This window comes from Cryptotermes secundus, unplaced genomic scaffold, assembly GCF_002891405.2.
Source record: "Cryptotermes secundus unplaced genomic scaffold, Csec_1.0 scaffold333, whole genome shotgun sequence".
In the NCBI taxonomy this organism is placed as follows: Eukaryota; Metazoa; Arthropoda; class Insecta; order Blattodea; family Kalotermitidae; genus Cryptotermes; species Cryptotermes secundus.
In genome coordinates, this window is record NW_019742965.1 from 1,007,046 (window position 1) to 1,028,529 (window position 21,484).

The 21,484-nt window shown below is 42.0% G+C and overlaps 1 protein-coding gene across 1 annotated transcript in view; it reads left to right on the forward strand.

Annotated features, from left to right (window-relative positions):
• LOC111873436 (serine/arginine repetitive matrix protein 2) overlaps positions 1 to 21,484 on the forward strand; it is a 168,837-nt gene that overhangs the window by 31,020 nt on the left and 116,333 nt on the right. The window contains exon 2 of the mRNA XM_023868161.2: positions 16,935 to 17,063. Coding sequence (XP_023723929.1) covers positions 16,965 to 17,063 — 99 coding nt within the window. The 5' untranslated portion in view covers positions 16,935 to 16,964. The remainder of the gene's footprint in view (positions 1 to 16,934; positions 17,064 to 21,484) is intronic.

Here is a 21,484-nt window from a genome sequence, read left to right on the forward strand (position 1 = left end):
AGCTTCGGTTAATTATTATCAATAACAAGAAACCTCGTAATCTTCGCATGTGTTCAGAATATCAGTCTTGGTTGATAAATATAAAAGTTCGAAATGCACTCGCGGTATACCAGCTCGGGACCTCCGCTCTCTTGTGTATAATGACAGTGAAAAGACTGAGACTTACGGAAAAGGTCTTTGGACATAAATGTATGCTTCATTTACCTCTACAGTGTGTGTACTAAACATTCTTCGCTGCGATAAACACGTAGCCATTTACGCTCGGGTGGGTGTGTGAGTGGGTTTGAAGGCAAGTCAGAGGCTGTTTCTGTTTGCGAGCCACGCTCAGGGTACCTGCACAAACGCATGCAGGTCTTCATGTAGAGTGTCCATTAATTTTGTCGGATTATAACTGCAATTTTAAAGTTTCAACAAATTTTAATCGAACTTCGCAATATCAATTTTGATGAATATGATACAGTTTTTATGGAATTGTTACATGCTGACAGTCTGGCGCACAGGCAAGCTAAGCGAATACATGCACTTTTGCAATTTTTCTTTGCGAAAGCACCAAGAAGGTTGGTAAATGGACATTATAAAAGACGTATGTTTCACCTAAGTTCCCAATCGGGCTCATAGATCAAAGTAGGTTTAAAAGCTGAAGTTAAATAATGATTGATATGGGACACAAATTTATTGTTAACTGCGAAAATGAAACTGATGTAAGTAATGTAAAATTGTAAAGTTAATTAAGCACCACTCCATGAAGACGTATGGGGGAGTGGATATGTAGATCCGCATTTTATTGACCTCGGCACGAGTTGGAGGTGAGTATTCAGCGTCACGCCTCGGCCGTTTTACCTCTGGGGAAAGAGACCCGCGGTACCCATTGGATAGGAGGCTGGGTGAACCCCAGAGCCGATCTGGAGGATGTGGAGAAGAGAAAAGTCTTGACTTTACTGAGACTGAACTCCGACCTCTAGGTCGTCCAGGCCGTAGCCAGTCGCTATACCGACTACGCTATCCACGTTCCTAAATACGAGACAAGGATAATTGATTTAAAGCATTGGTCCTTACACAGTGGATCCACTTGGTGTACAGCTGTACTGCCACCTTTGCTGTGACTCTAACAGAACAGTACTTGCTTATAGCCTTACACAATATCACGAAAGGGGACAAATGTTTCTGGTCTCTTTGCCCTTTGAGATCCTTGTAATGAAAGTTGGAGCTCATAGTCATTATTATAATGAAGTAATTCTTATTCATCATTTACGCGTTATGTAACATTTTTATTGCAAAATATTATCAAGTAGTCATTTTAATGCCGGTCACGGTAGCCGAGCCGTCTAAGGCATGTACTGTCTTCGCTCGCTTGGAAACCGGGATCATGGGTTCGAATCCCACTCAGGGCATGTATGTTTAGTTTGTGTGTGTGCGTTTTTCTGTGTTTGTGTACAGATAGAGGCCTTGCGACGAGCTGATCACCCGTTCAAGGAGTCCTACCGAATGTGTAAAATCTAGAAAAACCGAAGTGAACGGAGAAGTTCATGGAGGTAGGCCTAGGCCCACTGGGGCTGTAGTGCCAAGGGGAAAAAAAGAGAGTCATTTTAATATTTGGAAAGATGTCTTCCTTCAGACAACACATGCTAATGCGTCGTAATATAAAACCGGGTTATATCCGAGAATTTTGGCTACTTTCATTCATTCATGTCAAGGGGTAGGCATCAGACGAAGAGAGACACAAAAACTGATGCCGGAAGCAGCGACTTGAAGCACAGAGCAAATGATGCTCGAGATGGTTCAAGTTCGTATAGCAACAGGCGTGACCAGAGTGGTTTGAGCGGCTGTTGTACTGCGATGTGGAAAGCAAATGGAAAAACTACTTTAAGAAGACATATTAGCATTTACAAGATGCAAATTGTCTTATCAATGAATGCTCAATGTGACGTCATGCATTGTTGGCTAGTATTTATTCCCATGCCCTGACAAGGGTTTATCAGTTAGACTTCCGTAAACGAGTGACGGCCGAATTGCGCAGCATTTTCTCATCGCTCGTGTGAATATTAAAATTAAAGTAATTTCATAACCACTGCATTCACTTCCCAAGCCTCCGGATGTTTATATAATTCTTTCATATCTTTCGACGCAATAACATAAAGGAAATGGTTCCAAAAATTAGAAGTATCGGTAAATAAGCTAATAATCAAGAATTTGTGTATGTAGTTTAGTGCACAATATCAGGAGAAGTTTCCCGCTTTCCAGATCTGCCGTTGTACTGTAACTCTAAAACGCAGTATACTTCTTACACAGGTATCTCACTTGAACCGTTGGTCTGTCAGGATTGCATTTATTTCGCGTCTAAGACCAATGGTGTTCCCAGAGCAATGAGAACTTCGAAGAATATGCGAACAATTATGTGGCTACTTACCGCTTTTGTGGTCTAGTGCTCAGAGTTCCTGGCTACAGATCCAGAGCTCCAGGTTTGATTCCCGGCGCTACCAGATTTTCTGAGAAGTAGTGGGTCTGAAACGGAGTCCACTCAGCCTCGAGAGGATAATTGAGGAGCTACTTGAATGGAAAAGTAACATCTCCCGTCTACAAAACCGAAATTAACGGCCGTGGGAATTAGCTGCGCAGACTATGCGACACCCTCTATCCGCTAAAGTTGGCACTAACTTCGCCGACAAGCGGCGGTCGCTCGGTCGGTATAGTTCGCTTGTGGACTACAGGCCACGGTGTTTGTTTTTTGTATGTGGCTACTGGTACAGTCTCCCATGCTGGACATGCGGACAGGTACGTGATAGACAAAAACCAAAATGGAAAGGGTTGTGTAGTATGTATTCTGTTGACTTTACGATTCGCTACCGTCATTGAAAAAGTCGCCCATAACACTATGCCTGAGCGATCCAGTTTACGTGCCTAGAACTTGTCGGATCAGCGGTTCCATAGCAATGGTTATGACGAGTTCTATCTTCTGGGATAGAAGGTCGTGTCGGCCGTTGATAGTCAACATACGTTTTGAAAGAAAACATCGCCTGTTTATTTGGCGTACTTTTCAACCTTGAAAATGTGTCGGCGTAGCTCAGTTGGTATAGTGGCGAACTACTGGCTGGAACGGCCAGGGTTCGAATACTGGCAGCGGTAATTTTTTCCCCTTCTCCACAATGTCTAGACCGGCTTCTGGACCTACAAAGCCTTCTGTCCAGTGGGTACCGGGGGCACTTTCCCCGTGAGTAAAGTGACGGGGGTGTGAAGTTGACCACTCACCTACATCCAGGTCAAGAGTGGTGGAGCTACACCTCCACTCTCCTACATGTCTTCATGGCATAGTATTTAATCAATTAAGCTGAGGAAGAACTTTACTTTTGCCTTTTTACCTCCAGTCCTGAACATATAGGCGCCATATACCTCCGAAGCCGGTCACGGTAGCCAAGCGGTCTAAGGCATGTACTATCTTCACTCGCTCTGAAGCCGGGATCGTGGGTTCGAATCCCGTACAAGGCATGGATGCTTGTGTATGCGTTTATTCTGTGTTTGTGTTGTCCTTTGTTTAGGTAGAGGCCTTGCGACAAGTTGACCACCCGTCCAAGGAGCCGTACCGTCTGTAAAATTATCATGAAACTGAGAAATCAGCCCTATGCTCCAATGTGAGAGCACAAGAAGAGGAAAAAAATATACCTCCGAAACGTCTGTTGATTTGGACCGAAATAACTTAGAACGCTCCAGTTGCAAGTATTATCAATTCTACCAGCAGCTGGATCTAACAATAGCCTGTTTATCCTCGCGCGTGGTCGCTTTTGTGAAAAATGGTTATTCAGAAGAGCTCTTTGAAATTTTCATTTTGTACGTGTATTTCTTCAATATTGTCTGTTATGATTGGGTTGTGAGCAGGTGAAGTGGAGCCCATGGGATACGTTGCAAGTAATTATGCACAAAAACACGACATTCTAAGAGAAATTTCTACACTCTTCGTCACTTCTTGGTCGTCCTTCAATTGCAACCTCGTTTATCCATCTAAGTCACTGGGCGTTTATTTCGCAAGTCTCACATTTCGCAAGCATCACAAAAGGCAATCTAATCTAGACTCGAGATCCTATCGCAAGCTCGGAAATTGCATATTACAAGACATTTTGCACTGTCAGTACAAATCAAAACTAACTAATTAAGTAACTAAACAATCAACCAACGGACCAGCTAAGTGAGGAGCCAAGTATTTTTTTTATTGCTAGTGGGGTGGGACTAAGTCCCTTGTACTGCGGCCACTCCTGGCCCAGCCAGCCCCAGATGATAGGTGAGGATGATTGTGGAGCAATTGGTGGAATGAAGATTGGCAAGGGAAATCGAAGTACTCGGAGAAAACCCGCACCAGCGCCACTTTGTCCACCACAAATCGCACTTGAGCAGACCCGGGATCGAACCCGGTCCGCCGCTGTGGGAAGCCAGCGACTAACCGCTATGGCGCGGCCAAGGAGGAGCCAAGTAACTAACAAGTTCTCATTATCTATATTTCCGACTAATTTGATTTGGTGGACATTTCTTGAGAAGATCAGAGTTATGCTTGGCCTCATCCATTCATACTTATTTTCCCAACTGCGCCTAGACTCCTGTGTGGGATTCTCCCTTCAGGTTTTGAATTTTTTTTTCTTTGGTGTTACAGCTCAAATTTGGGTCTTGGCCTTTCTCCATGAAACTCTCCGTTTCACTTCGGTTTACTAGATCTTAGACATTTGGTAAGACTCCTTGGGGGGGGATCAGCTCGTTGCAATGCGTCTACTTGTACAGAAACACAGAAAAACGCACATACACACCAAACATCCACGTCCTGGGTGGGATTCGAACCCACGATCCCGGCTTCCGATCGAAGACATTGCATGCCTTAGATCGCTCGGCTACCGTGACCGGCTGTTTTCAAATTGCAATGATGTATTTACAATGTTCCCCGTGTATGCTGTGTTCCCCAACCGTCTTGCCCCTAATGTAGGTGTCCGAAAATATCAGTTGAAAGCTGCAATTTACGTGTCTCTTTATCGCGTAATTTTTCCTAATTATTTTTTACTTCATCTCTCATAAATCAAGTGAAACATAACAAGTCAGGTGCAATGGATATCAGTATAATTTAAAATAAACTACATCGTATAATGCTGTGCTCTCATAGGATTGATTCAATATACTCTTCTACAGAATGCAAAATAAATTAGTGACTGCATGAAATCTATACAAAGTTTTCAGTTCCTACGTTGTATTTTGGCGTCCTGTTGCACTGATTCATATTCATAATGTGTACATATTAACAGTCTTCAAGTGCATACAATCCCATCTAGCACTTCTAGACTACATGTTTCGGCAGTATGCTGCCATCTTCAGGTGTATCGATCCGTCAACCCTTTCACTGCTTGCCTTTATATGTCCATTTACAAATAATGTTAAATTTGTATACGTCCTTATATAATAATAAAGTTTATGTATTTAAAACTTGTTATAATCTATTATCTCATACGTCATTTTTGTGTATTATTAATCATCCTCATGGGGGTCGTTCTTCTTATGTTTCTAATGTTGTGTGTATATTATGTTTTATGTTGTGTTCTACTCTTGCGGCTGCGTGCGTTGTATCGTTGGATGTTTTCAGTTCCATTTGAAAAAACTGAAACTAAGCATATGCAATCTGTACTACGATACTTCATGATGACATCTACAAATTGTGGTGCATAATTATTTTACAAATTGCAAATTTGCCAGATAACATCACAGCAGCAGATCACACTGATATGAATTATGCCCAGAAATATATCACTGTAATCAATAATCGCGCCGGTCACGGTAGCCGAGCGGTCTAAGGCATGTACTGTCTTCGCTCGCTTGGAAATCGGGATCGTGGGTTCGAATCCCACTCAGGGCATGGATGTTTAGTTTTTGCGTGCGCGATTTTCTGTGTTTGTGTACAGGTAGAGGCCTTGCGACTAGCTGATCACCCGCCCAAGGAGTCCTACCGAATGTGTAAGATCTAGAAAAACCGAAAATGAACGGAGAAGTTCATGGAGGTAGGCCTAGGCCCACTGGGGCTGTAGTGCCAAGGAAAAAAAAAACTATAATTGCTTCTTTGTAATTGTTGCGATCCTGCTTTTAAATATGGAGGTATTAAAATGTTGGCGGTATCAGCTCTTTAAAGAATTATTTTATTATAGCGAAGACAGATTTATTTTTATCCTCCAAACAGAACAGTTGCATGAACAAGAGAAACGTGAAAGTCTGTAATGTGGAAACATAATGAGTTCGCAAGGCTGGGCTGAAGAGAATGCTAGCAGTCTGTCACTTTTCCTATATTTATCTCCTGACTGTTTTGATGGGGGTTTGCTTTGGGCGGGTCAGGAACTGGGCGAGGCTGCGGAGCGGCATGTAGGTACATGAAGACAGCAGGCGTTTCCTTGAGTGCCTGTGCGTGGTGTAACAGCCGTGCCATTTTTCAAGTACCTCGGAGAATGCAATACCGCTTTACTCCAACGACTGAGCTTTTCCTCTTTCACAGAACACTTGCATAGGCGTAATTATAATTAATATTCAATTATATGCTGTATAATGATATACATATAATTAGAATCAATAATAACGGGATGGCAGGTTGAATTTATATCGGTAGCCACCCATGATAAGGTGTGTACTGGATTCTACCTGCTCTAACATTGGCGTCATGTTTTGGAATCCCAATGGGGAGCATAGATATGTCTCTTTTTTTCGTGTTGTCCTGTGTAATTAGAGGCCTTGCGATAGGCCGATCCCCTGTCCAAGGAATCCTACCAAATAACTGTGTATAATATTCTGAAACTTGGAAAGCGAGAGACATCCGATATCATTGGTAAGTCGTGCCATACAAGAAAAAGAAGAAGAATTGGGATGAATGAGTGTGCAGATTGAGGTGGGCGTGGTAAAGAAACGGTCGTGGTATATCTTAATCTAGTGTCACATCATTTTCCCGGACGCAGTATTTGCAGTTTTCGAGAAACTGTCAAGTGGAATCCAGAGAGAAATTCGAGCCCAGGGCTTTCAGAAGATGAGGCATGAATGTTAACCTTTGCACCGCACCATTGGATATACCATTTACTTTTTCATTTCTATCCACGCTTTCTCTTTTTTTAATAATTAATAGTTTATTAGTTAAGTTAATTGTTAGTTTCCAAGGTAAAGGGTAAAGGCAAGGCATACTTTACCTTGGTCTGTCGCGTCATTTAAGAAGAATAAAGTTTACCTTGTGCCGGTCACGGTAGCCGAGCGGTCTAAGGCATGTACTGTCTTCGCTCGCTTGGAATCCGTGATCGTGGGTTCGAATCCCACTCAGGGTATGGACGTTTACTTTGTATGTATGCGTTTTTCTGTGTTTGTATACAGGTAGAAGTCTTGCGACGAGCTGACCACCCGCCCAAGGAGTCCTACCGAATGTGTTAGATCTAGAAAAACCGAAGTGAACGGTGAAGTTCATGGAGGTAGACCTAGGCCCACTGGGGCTGTAGTGCCAAGGGGGAAAAAAGTTTACCTTGTGCTTAATTAAGCACTATGCCATAAAAGAAATATAGAGTAATGGAGGTATTTATTTAAACATTTTTAGTATCGTCACTACATGCACCGGTCGCTTTACTACCGAGAAAAGAGCACCAGATCGGTGGATGGGACCCACAGCGGTCTTGGATGCTATAGAGAAAAGAAAATATCTTACCCCAGACGGAATTAGCGCTCAATTCCTCTGCTGCCCAGCCCGCAGCTACTTTGTAGCGACTGACCAATCCTGTCTCCCTATTTCCTAGGCAAATCATAGGACTAATTAATGAAAACTACAAACGATTAGATTATGTTACCAACACATTGCTCTCCAGATTTTATTTCACAGATACTGCATAACCGTAGCAATGGAAAATAGATTCTAAAGGACAAGTCATAACGCGTTCTTATTATTGAAAAAGGTGTGTTGTCATTAGTTATGTAGATTGCCTCCTAATAATGAAAAATGAATTGCTCAGGTTGGGCCTAGTCACGTGTCAAATGACCATGGGATAAGTCTGTCCCAAGTTCAGCTGTTTCAAACTAATTCATTGGAAGCTGCTGCTGATTTTTGTCCGCGCAAACTGAAAACAGAAACGGAAATGTTAATAACGGAAATTACTCATTTAGTAACAGCGAGCTAATTCACATGGTCTCCCCTCTCTACCATTATGCTATTTATCACGTCACTCGTCACCACGTGTAGTGAAAGTGATCGTGTAATGGGAAAGAAAGAAAAGAACCGCGCTGGAGTCAGCTGATGTTGCTTGCACGTGTTACAGGAGACACATATGTGAAAGGAAAGGCAGGAGACGGAGAAAGGGAAGGAGAAAGGACCAAAAGCAGAGAAAGAAAGAAATTAATTCATGAATCAAAGAGAGAAAGAAGTGAGGTAGGAAGAAAGACGGAAACGAGAAAGAAATAAAAACCAAATAAGGATAGAAGAGAGTAAAAGATAGAAAGAGAAATGAAGAAGGATTATGAAGCCAGAGGGCATCCAAATTATATTATATTCCCGGTTGATCATGCTGTGGTAAAATTTTGTAAAGGCAATCCTCACGTGATTTATTGTTAGATTTGTAAGAGTAATTTATTTTCGAGTTGGAATTCCCCCCATTGCCAGATTTTGCACTCAGCATCAACGTAAGAAATCTTCTCGGCCATAATACGATCAGTCGGGTCCCAGACACCAGCGTAAACTCAATTCCTGTTTCGAATTAAAGAGCTCAAAACTTGCAATCTTAGAGCAAGACCATTTCCTTCGTGATATGAAAGAAACGTAGTGGCCAATAGAAAACCCAGCAAGCGGGCGTGTCAAGGTCTGTGCGTCCTCAGCAAGGCGTGCACCATCACTTGATCACTTTGACCCTTGAAGGTTGTTTCGAGAGATCACGCATTCAACTCTTCACGACATAAATCTGAGTGGTGAGCTTCACGTTTCTGTCGCTTTACCTTCGAGGAAAGGGCCCCATGTACTCACTATAAGTTTATAGAAGTCTGGTTGGATCCCACACCACATATGGCTGTGATGGAAAAGGAATATGTATAAAATTTTAATTGATAAGTGCTTTCGAAATAGTTTTCCTTGAAGATTATATTTCATTTTATGCATTTGTTACATTCATTCATTCATCTGTAATCTGTCAAGACGACAGGTCCACAGTCTCTTCCAAAACAGTTCCTCCACTTAATGCGATCTAGAGCTTTCTCCTTCAAATGAAAATATCCTCTTCTGTCCCCAAGGTCATCCAGCATCTTCTTACGTCTTCTGGTCACTTCTATCCGCCCCTCTATCTTTCCTTCAATAACTTCTTTTAGAAGGCAGTTACCGCGTAAGATATGACCAATCCAATTAGCCTCCCGTTTTCTTATTTCGTGTAGGATATTCCTCTGCTCACTGACTCTAAATAACACATCTTCATTTCTCACATAATCGGTCCAACTGATCTTCTCCATCCTTCTCCAACACCACATAAGCACATAAATGCTTCGTTTGGCTGACGAAACAATTTCTATCACACTGCACCACTTGTGTACTTTACTTCTGTAACACCCCATAGTGAGACCTCTGAAGTTTGCTTCTTCCATTTCCTTCCAATTCAAGCTCACGTAATCTCATAAAATCTGTTTGACCTGATAAGATGAAGGCTTTTATATATGTAGAAATCGCGGGTTTTGTTAAAGAAAATTAAAAATTTTTAGGCACACTACAATTTGATCCCACGTTAATTCAGTGTATACCCACGTCCATGCAGGTCCGTTTGGACTTGATACAGACACCTTTCGCCTTATTTGGAACGCTACGTAACCTGCAAGCCAAACGAGCCGATTTAGCCATGGCAGGGGCCTGATGCAACATCTGATACATATAAACCTATCGTTTAGACACTTGGAACTTGTCCAAATGACCATATTGTTGCTATCGTCCCCATACCTGTTGCCTGGCGTCACTGCCACTTGCCAGCGCTTTATGGTCACGAGAAAGATTTGTTGCGTTGCATACTCAGCGGCAGGGCAGCCTTACACGAGCAGCGGCTAACAGCCAGGCGATCCTGAAAAATTCAGTTACTGATGAAGGCAGATTCTTGCGTCCCTTGAATTATTGTTGTAGTTTACACGATTTAAAACAGATTGGCGCTCGCGCCAGGCACAACATTTCTGTACAGAACTATAAGGTTTATTTTGGACTTTATCCATCGTCTGGTATATATAAGACAAAAAACCACAACGTTTCGGAGACTGGATATGTCTACGTCCTCAGGTGGATGGGGAAAGATAGACCTACTCAGTTGGGCCCGTTAGAAAGAGACTACGTTATGGTTTTTGTCTTATATATACCAGATGATGGATAGAGTGAAAAATAAACCTTACAGCATACACCATCGTCAGAATCCTTTAAAGTCTACAACATTTCTACTTTGACACCCGTATGACATGCGTGTGGGTCTGAGCTGTGTTGACTTTAAGCTCTAAGACGAGAATAATAAAAGTAATTCTTTATAGACATTTTTATTCTAGGTGTGACCCCTGCAGAAAGGGGATAAAAAGAGGTTGAAAGTCTATTTTTATAAAAGAGTGCATCATTCAAACAGGGTAATATCACAGGTAGAATTAATTGGTTTCGCTTGAGTTAATTGTAAGAATGTGAAGGAATATTCCTTAAGGCAATGTATGCACCATACAGAACAACCAGCCTTAAGAACACAGTTTGTTATCTTACTGAATACAGGCCTAATTACTTTCGTCCGTAGGATGACAGTAAATGAAATTCGTTGTTTTACACGTTCAGACAAAATTTTAAAACGGTTTATAATAATAATCATAATAATAATAATAATAATAATAATAATAATAATAATAATAATTCAATTCAGTTCTTTATTATTTATGTGCCGAGTTAACAGGCGCAAGGCCAATTACAGCCTACTCAGTTGGATTAGCTCTTTCTAAGGGTCCCTTACAAAGAACTAACCTCAATCACATGGTGCCTTCCACTCCTCATCTGAGGACGGAAACAGATCCAGTTTCCGAAACGTCGTGTTTTCTAGTTTCTAGAATACCGAACGATGGGAAAAGTCCAAAAACCCAGTAATTCTGTGTAGATTGAAGTAGTTTTACCCTTGCTTTCATGAACAGTCTGTTTCGTTACTAAACTACCTTTCCACCTTTATTCTAATGCTGACCGTATGTATACAGTTACGCTATTGTCGAGCTGTATATACAAAATGTAATTGTTCAGCAAAACTGTGTAATGACATGTCTGCTGACAGTGCGCATTGCAAGTATTGCAATTGCGGCGACATCTACGTTAAAACTTTACAATCTGCACATGTTTCTTTTCGGTGCCAAACCACAATGTGAGATAAACGCTGCAACTCTGGCTATGTCCATATTGTAATCCTCTCTTTAATTTGGGGCGCAGAAAATCTACAGTGACTCTTTCGCTTCTGCCAAGGGCATTATTTTGCTTGTAATGTAGATTATGATTTTCACTTGGGGTCCTATTTACGCAATGTCTTGAACGCCAATGTAAGTCCGCACCAACTGGATGCTAGCTAAAATGTGGTAACCCAGCGGTAGTGCTGCCATCTTTAGAATTCTGGATAGTTCGATTTGCCATTTCTTCCAGCAGTAACTAACGGCTACCCGGCTGTAACTAAAGCCTCTTCAGTTAAACAAGTTATGACACAGAAATGCCAGGTAGGAGGGGCTATAGGGGGCACTTCTCTCATTCCTTAGAATCATGCATTTTGTTTTTAAATATCTTATGGCCGTGCTGTAGCACAGGCGGTCAGTCGCCGGCTTCCCACTGCGGTGGCCCGCGTTCGAGTCCAGGTGATATCATGTGGGATTTTTGGTGGAGGTTTTCTCCGAGTACTTCAGTTTCCCCTGCCAGTTCTCATTCCACGGAATGCTCCGCATTCATCATCACCTACCATCCGGGGCTGATACAATGGGCCAGTAGTGGCCGACGTACCAAGTGGACTCAGTCTCACCCCACCCAAAAATACTAAAAAAAAAAAAGAAAGAAAAAATATTTAAATAGAAACCAAAGAGGAGATAGAAGTTTGAGAAGACATTTTGGACGACAGGAAGATTCTGTATTGTACATAATATCAGTAACATGTCTCAACGGGCTTGGTACTGGAAAGAATAATGACAGAATACATGTAAAGCCCAGGTATAGGGTCCGCTGCTAAACCCAGAACAAGGCGGATGGAGCTGCGGTGTGATCTTCGAGCTGCAGTGCCGGGCGCCGGGAACTCCAGGCAACTAGGAGCCCAAACTAAGGAATGGCGTGAGACCTTTAGGATGGGTTAGGTTCATAAAGCGAGAGTTATGAAGTCATGCACATGCGTTCGGAACAACGAGTCCTACGAAAAACCTGTTGCATGTATTGGCTCTACTCACACTTTTTGGTAATGTAGCAAGAAAATTGTAGCCCTTCTCGGGCTGGAGGCTGTTTTTTGCATCTCTGATGTTGATTTACATTTATTACAAATGCAAAACTGTTATCATTAATACAGTCAAAACTACAGACATTATTAGACGTATTAGACCTCTACCACAAAGAAAAGTACTGACCTCATCTATCTATAGTTCTACAGTTCTTCGTCGGACCTTGGCCGCTTTTTCAGTTTCTTAAGCTTTACGCAGTCTGTGGGACTCCTTGGACGGGGGATTAGCCGTTGCAAGGCCACTACCTACACAGAGCAACATAAACATAGAATAAACGCACACAGACATCCATGCCTCGAGTGGGATCCAAACCCACGATCCCAGCTTTCGAGTGGGGGAAGGCCGTTCATGCCTTAGACCGCGCGGCCACTGTGAGCGGCGTACTGAAGTCACGGTAAAGTGATTATAATCCTGCTTCGTGTTCGGGAGGTCCCATATTCAAATCTCGGTACCGAAACCGAGTTTTCCGATTGATATGGTTTTTCATTCCATGTAGGCCAATGCGAAGAAGTATCTCAAGTCACTCTACGACCGCTTTCTTCCACATAATTTCCAATTAATTGATCATCCTACCAGCCCACCCTACAGGCCAGCATTCTGGGCTACTGACAGCTTCGTTAAAGGAACCATAAATAAGTAAACACAGAAAAGCGCTTTCAGGTACAATTTGAAGGTCACTGAGTTCCCCGCAATTACGGAACGGTGTTCAAAAAAGAATTAGGTTTATCGTGAGTCAGTTACATATCTTCTCGTTTTCACAACCCCTTCCCCTAAGATCTCATCTGAATCCAGGGGTCTCAAGTGATTTCTCAAACCCCTTCTGACAAAAATTTGGTACGCATATTTTATCTCTCATGCGTGCTGCATGTCATACCTGTTGAATAATCCTTGGACAGAATAGTAACCGTTTCAGAGCAAAACAACTCGTCACTGTGCACTGGCTAAAAATGCGCCTTATCAGAATTGACGTTCCCATAGCAGTGAGTATCTTATGGGGTGAAATTTAATGTAGTCTGGTTGAAGTTGCCGACGTTTCGGAGGGAAATTCTGCTCAAACTTAAGGGTCAAAGAGTAAACTGAGAGAATAAGCAAGCAAGTAAACTGCAAACAGTGCATCCTGCTTTATCCCTTTATTGTTCGCCCTGAAGATGGAGGCAATGAGCTCCTCAGAAACGTCGGTAAATTTCTGTCACACTACAAGGCATCACATTCAGGGAGACGCTGTTCTTTAGGCATGCTCCTCTCTACTTAGCAGGTTCAGGATTCGGTTCTCTGGCAGGAGTCCTAACGTAATATAAAGTCTTTTAAATTGATAATTCCTTTATAAACGATCCAATGAACAAACAAAATAGCTCAATAAAGGTGTTCCACCTTTCCGTCCGGCTGCGGCGCACAGTGGGATACTGCGTGGGCAGTTTCATCTGGGTTTTCCTTCTCTCCTTTTAGAGTACGGGAAATAGGATGTAACCGGAATGAAGCTAAGCTTACTGACGTAGCTGTGACGTAGTTTGCACCTAATACGCTCCGTTTCATTCAGCTCACATTGCGCATCCGTTGTGTACAAATATGCCATTATGGGCCTCTCGTTCAAAGGATACCGAGATTGTTCAGTGCCAGATGCAAAATCTCTTACACATGTCGAAGATATCGCCTTTGCCAGAGGCTAGAATTTAGAAGATTATTGTGGCTTATTTTAAGGCATTATTACGCCACTTGTCAGAAGATACTGGGGATTCAGTAAAGGTAAAGAGCTAGCCCTCTAATAGTCCGTGAAGGCCACAGGGTTGTGAGACGTTGAGGGTTCTGTATTATCTAGATAATCTGCTCACAGATGGCGGTGAGGTCATCCTAAAGCGCCGGCCTCCATTTACCCCCAGGAAGATTCATGGTACTCGTTTCTGTTAGAGGCTGAATCGGCCCCAGGGTCATAGTGCCGCTGGAAGGATTAGGTAAATTGAAAAAGATCCACCTCATGTGGACTCGAACCCACGACTTTCCGACTAGTAGCATATTGCCTCAAACAACTACGCTACCGTGTGCTCCCACTGGGGATTTAGTGTAACTGGTAATTCGGCCAAGATTCGAAACAGATACGTTTCGAATGCACGTCTATTATGTTACTGCTCCTGGGTCGTCTGAGGCTAATATTACGTCGTAAAAAATAGTTGTTTCGTAATTCATTTAACTACGTTTTCTCTGCTACTGAAGTTATAAAACGTGGAATTGACGATGGCTGCAGGTGATGAACTCTGGAGATTGTAGAATTATATGGTTTATGCCTTTTTAAGATATATCTAAAAATTATTTGGAGGGACTGAGGATATCCAGGAAAGATCTGAAGTAATATATACCCCTTCTGACTCATGAATCATATCCCAGTCGCAGTAACCGAATAAAGTGTTGTTACTTCTTCAGCTGACGGATAGAAATATGTCACAGGCCAGACTCCGGCCGTGTTCAGATAAAAAAAAAAAGGCTTCACACACGTCACAGCTCGAACTCTCGGATCCTGCCGCGGTTTGTAGCCCACGTCAAGCTGCACGCCCTCTCTTGCAGGCGTTATCTTATCACTGCTATTAGCGAAACCTGTCTCACGTTTGCTCCAGCTTTAGGGCTGGATTTCTTGCTTTTGAATTCTCGAATAGAGACCGAGGAAGTCGATATGTTCATTTATCATTTTTTTTTCAGTAATTGATGGCAAGGTGTGTTCCAATTTTAATGTAGTGCACATACTTTCTCTTTGCAACCCTGTGTATTATGCTTCTCAGTGTCATTTATGATCACTGTGTAAGCCTATAATAATGCTTTGAAGCATTGCATAGCGTCGTAAATTATTTCTGAATTTCGTTAAAAATTCATTATATCGAAAAAAATTTTAAATTAAAGGTTGTAGACATTGATGAGATCTATATTTATGTTTCGGGCGGGGCCCCGATTGGCCTTTTTTAGCTGAATCATTTTCCATTAAAGAAAGAAATCTGAATAAATAAATGTTCTCTTTGACATAGCAATGGCTTACTGCAATAAACTTCCTCGAACAATACGCATGCGTCAGAAGTCATACGACTACACATATAGACAAATTACTGACACTGAATCCGTCACAAAATATCAAACACACCACTTATAAACACGCCGTAAGACAGCGTCAGATTCGTATAACCTTCTCTAACGATACACAGAACAATAACTAATTATGCATAGAAATTATTAAGATAGAATTCTTAATACAATGTTATATTTACAGGGGCCAAACAAGATCTGAGTAATTCTACAATCATATAAAATTCACATTCACACTTCACTGGCTTGTATTACGGCAATTTTAATATCATAAACATTTTATGTATAGAGATATTTTAAATAATTCATATTAATATTAATCAACTTATGTAAATTTACTTTTATAATTGGATACCCCAATATGTGGCCGAAACATATCTGGCCTTCCGATTATTATTAACAAAAATTAGGTTCCCTAAATCGTATTTGTTATGTTTAATGTACGGTATCTGCAATATTATTGTATGATGTTATGGTGGGATTGTAAGTGGAAGTATATTCTTTACAAAAAGCAGAATCAACTTTTCCGCTCTCGAGGCAAGTTCAAGGACTTGAACCCCTTTCCTTTCACTTAGGTTGGAAGAAAAATAAGTGAAACTGTGGTTAAATCCCTTCCTACCACATCATCCGTGATCTTCACATCCTAGTGACCCCTTCATTCGAAACAGCGCTATTAAATAACATACTCTTCTTACTGTGATCCCCTGATGAGGACCGATGTGTGGGATTCCCACTGCGCCTCCCCTAACAAGACATCAAAAGGTAATGCCCAGCAGAAAGGACCTGCAGGTTAACGTGATCTCTTTGCTAACGTTGTCAATGCAAACTAATTGAGTCTTAGGCGTACGAGTCTTTGTTGAAAAGTTGATAGTTATTCCAATGATTAAAAATAACCCCTGCTGTTATGCAACACCATGTTCATAGAAGTCTATCACTGGACATTATCCTAGTCCAGTAGAATGCAACCCCAGACTTATACTCCATAGCCCTAACTTTGAGATTCATTGCAGTATTGTCCTCGTATCGAAAATCTCATTTGAATTATTATGACCCTTGTTTCATATTAGGGAGTTCCCGATTCGATTCTTGGCTCATGAGTCTGTTATCCTGACCGAGGTTTGTAGTGATATTTCCCAGTTCCTCCAGGTAAATGCTGGAATAGTACTGCTTTCTTCCATATTTTTCCAAGTTCATCTTCATAATCGCCCTCCCAGCGGCGCTTCGTAACCTTTACAGCTGAGGAAGCATCATTAAACGAAGAAATAAAAAATTTTAGGCTTTAATACCCCATTAGGTTCCGAAGTAGTCTCGTTTCTTGAGGTTTTCCATTCAAAGTTATTTATTTCTTCCCCATTTACCTGTGCACTGTCTGATGTTCATGTAGTTATGGGTGTTTGTTGCAGGTGTGATAAAACCCCTGGAATGTGTCAAGGATGACGACAGAGGTCGCGGGGAACCCGTTGGCGGGCCACACGGTCCTTACAGCCCGCCATTACGAAGCGGGTCCACCAGCCAACGCTTCACTCGACGTTGTAAGTATTCTTTCTTTCATTTAACCATTTCATTGCTATTCTGTAACAACGTAACAGCTTTGTTCGGTTATTATATGAATTCAAGGGTGCAACAGTTAGTTTTAACAATGGAAGAATAGTATTTTGCTTTTAAAAGAAAAACATAGATGCGCGTTGTGTTTGAAGTAAAGAAGGTTGACTGGGAAGCTGTGTATGATTTATTGTTTACTGTAATCGTCATGTATGTTGTGCTTAGTGACTAATTGCACTGCTCTCTGGAACTCATTTGTACAACTGTAAAGTGCCTGAAACCCAAGTCAGCGACATAATCCATGTTAAAGAGACAGTTGTTTCTCTCACAAAACATAACCTCCTTCGAAATTAATACCCATCGCCTTCTAGGCCGGCTACCGTGCATAGGAAATACAATAGAACGACCACATCACGCTCAAAATAACCAATAAAACAGATGGGAACGTTTTAAATGTAGCAGGGAGGCTACCAACCAGTATGACAGTTAACAAATAGCAAGTTCATCCTCTTCTTTATTTGGTATTCACGTGTGTGGCTACCTTAACACTCCCCTCGCCTGAAGCAAGCCAGATCGTTTGTTCTGGAGAAGCCTTAACACCCGAAACATAAGCGTAGATCTCATTAATGAACATGGTAAATCGCTGTGTAATTATTGTACAAAGTAGAAGTCTCGTATTACGAGAAGCTGGTGCGTTTAACATGTAATCTGTAAGCGGTGTTAGGAATAAATCATATGTCACTTTCACCATAAAAGTCGTGAGAACAGAGGTACGTCCATCTGGCGAGATTTTGCTGAATTGTTACACAACACGCAAGTGATCACTAGCGCCATCAAGTGGCAGCAATGGGAACGTTTTGTTTTCGCTACGTAATTTTCCAACACCATTAATGTGATCTTTTTCTGTAACGCCCTTCCTTTGCCTTGTTGCTATGGATTTATTTATAGCTTACTCAATTACACTTTCACTAGCTCGGATGACATTGCGCCGAATGATGGAATGACCAGTAATTAATGAATTGGAAAGACGTGAAAGGGAGCGGTTTTTGTAATATCCCAACATTTGTCTAGAGGCACTGAGCGAAACAGCAAGAAACATGAGTTGGGATAGTCAGTCATCGGGGTGAAATTTGGTTCTTACTTGGACGGAAGAACATAATTACGACTACGCCCGACTTGAAAAAAAAAAACGGCCAAAGAAAATAATTGTATTTGGAGAAAAGTATTAATGCTAAATGTGAAATTTTGGTCATAACATACGAGTATCTAGGAATAACGTATTTTAGGCAACTTCCTTAATTTTCGTGGAGTAGTCAAATCAGGATGTAACGATGAGTTGGTCATGGATCTCACATGTGAATAAAACTAAAAACAAGACATGCCAAACAAGCTGAAGCAACAAAACAGCCTTAACGAAGCAATAAAAATAAATTGAGAAGACAAATTCATACAGAAGTTTGGTGAGAAAAACTCTTGTAAAGGAATCACTTGAAGACGGGGAAGCACTTAAGAGAATCACAGGCGAAATTATTGTGAGAATGAAGACGAATGGAAGTTGCGGGATTTGGGCCTATTAGCGTTGTTTGAACTGCAAGTTCTCCAACCACTGGGACAGTCATTTATATTATCTTCCGGTTTTTATAACAGGTAGTATTTTTGACCAGGAAGGCTAGGATTGTAGAGCTGACGAGTGTGTAATATTTGTCTGTACCTTCAGTAGCTGATAGGCTGCAGCGTCTGTGAAGGTCCACCAATCAGTAATCCGAGAGCGTGTAGGGTGTGGGTCGCACAGAGTCCCGTAGGTTCTGCCGAGTAATGCAGCAGTAACGCTCGAGACATTTTCTAGAGGTATACAGATCAAATCTCGGTCAGGTACCGGTTTTATCGATTAATATTGATGGTTTTCCCCAGTCATTTCAAGCGAATACAGAGAAAGTATCTGTAAAAAAGGCCATGTGACTTCCTCCTTCCAAACCCTTACCTACTCAACCTTGTTCCCATCTCATTCAAAGCTGTAGCTTCTGTAGTTAGTTACTCACGTCGTTTAGTAACCTGCAAAATAATTCGAATGGGGTACCAGGAGCTACGTACTGAATGCCTAGGCCGCCCCATAGCTCAAGCGGTTAGTCGCTGGCTTCCCACCGCGGCGGACCGGGTTCAATCCCGGGTCTGGTCAAGTGGGATTTGTGGTGGACAAAGTGGCGGTGGGGCAGGTTTTCTCCAAGTACCACGGTTTCCCCTGCCAATCTTCATTCCATAAGTTGCCCCACAATCACACTCACCTATCATCTAGGGCTGGTACAGTAGGCCAGAAGTGGCCGCAGTACAAGGGACTTAGTCCCACCCCACTAGCAATAAAATAAAATACTGAATGCCTAATAGTTGAGGCGCTGATCACAGTGGCCGCGCGGTTTGAGGCATGAACCGCCTTCATCCGCTCGACGACGGGGATCGTGGGTTCGAATTCCACTCGAGCCATGGATGTCTTTGTGCGTTTATTCTGTGTTTGCGCTGGTCTGTGTGTGGGTAGCGGCCTTGCGACGGGCCGATCCCCCGTACAAGGAGTCCTACTGACTGTGTATAGATTAAGAAACTGAAAAAGCGGCCAAGGTCCAAAAGGGCTGCATAGCCATAGGTAGATAAATAGATAGAATTGTTGAGTTAATCTATTGCTTCATGCTATAAAAAGTTGTTTCGCTGCTTGTGAGCTCAGGGTAAAAATAACGACGAAAAACCTTGAAAATAAGAAAAGGAAAGAAATCAAAACAAACCGAGAAACCTGTTGCTACGTACTTGAATGGGATGTTACTCCCCGCAGGAGTGCAAGTCCTTGTCAGTGAAGTCTGCGAAAGAGAGAAAGGGAGACAGAGAAAATAAGAGTAAGAGAGTAAATGTGTAATAATCCGACGGTCGTTAGTGCTGCATACTGCATTGTGAGAATTTCATTCAAACAGTTTTTACGCTATGGATTCAGTTTTATAAGTTATACATAAAAACAATTGTTAACGTGCGCGTCAAAAAGTAGAACATATCTAAGAAAAAATCTAAGGTGAACGAGAGAGATTGGCTGAAAATTTGTAGTCCCGAAATATCAATAGACCTAATCCGTGATGCTAAGAAAATTACAGTAACAAGTAAAAATTTTGTTCATAATCATCCTAAGAGGAGACCCAGTTTTTTGTTAAATGGACGCTACTGTCAAATTCAAGAATTGTTAATCATACCCTCTGCACAAATCTGTCTACCTACCTATCTACCTACCTACATACCTACCCGCCTGCCTACCTACCTACCCGCCTGCCTGCCTACATACCCGCCTACCTATGGCTCTACAGCCCTTTGATGGACCTTGGCCGCCTTTTCAGTTTCTTAAACCTATACACAGACGGTAGGACTCCTTGGACGGAGGATAATCCCGTCGCAAGGCCTCTCCTTACTCACAGGACAACACAAACACAGAGTAAAGGCACACAGACATCCATGCCTTCAGTGGGATTCGAACTCTCGATCCCAGAGTTCGATCGATAGAAGACAGTTCATGTCTTAGACCGCGCGGCTACTGTAATCGGCCTCATCAGGAATATATAGGCTAAAACATACGTGGTAGTCATTAAGTTCGTGGAATATGGTTTTATCGCATCATTACAAGGTATTCACATACACTTACACAGATCCACATCGGCCCTCAAAATAGTTGCCGTTGGCCGCTATGCAAGTCTGCCAACGTTGTTATAGCTGCTGAAAACATTGCTGAAACATATTGGCAGGAAATTCCCATACGGCGCCTCTTGAGGCATTGACGACCTCCTCGGACGACTGAAATCTACGACCACGTAGCTTTGCTTTCAAGCGCTGAAAGAGAAAGAAATCGCACTGTGCGAGATCAGGTGAGTACGGAGGGTGTGGCAAAACGGTGACCTGTTGCCTTGTCAGTTCCTCTTGGATAAGAACAGCCAATTGTTCCTACGCCAAATATTTCACTAGGGGATTTGCCTAGTTTCTGGCAGAACTTGATGTTTGCCCGTTGTTCAAACTACCACATTTTCGATTTCCGCCACTTGCATTTAACTGCTATTCACAATAGAGGTCGTAGTTCTACTTACACTGTTTGCACACAACTGCCTCTTGCTGTGACGAGAGATGAACCGACAGGGCATCATATCGTGCCTCAACCTATCCGCTGTAGTGCACTGCAACGACGCTTTGCGGTCATTCCACGAACTTATTGACTGTGGTAGTTTAACCACAATTTGAAATGTTGCTTCATATCGTTGTAAATTTGGCCGTTTATAAGGAGAGATTGTTACTGCAGGCCCACTGTATTTAACGGCTTTGTTAAATTTCCAGAAAATAATATAGGGTTTTTTATAATTACTAGCCTAAAACCAATAAAAATTTCGACGACAAATTT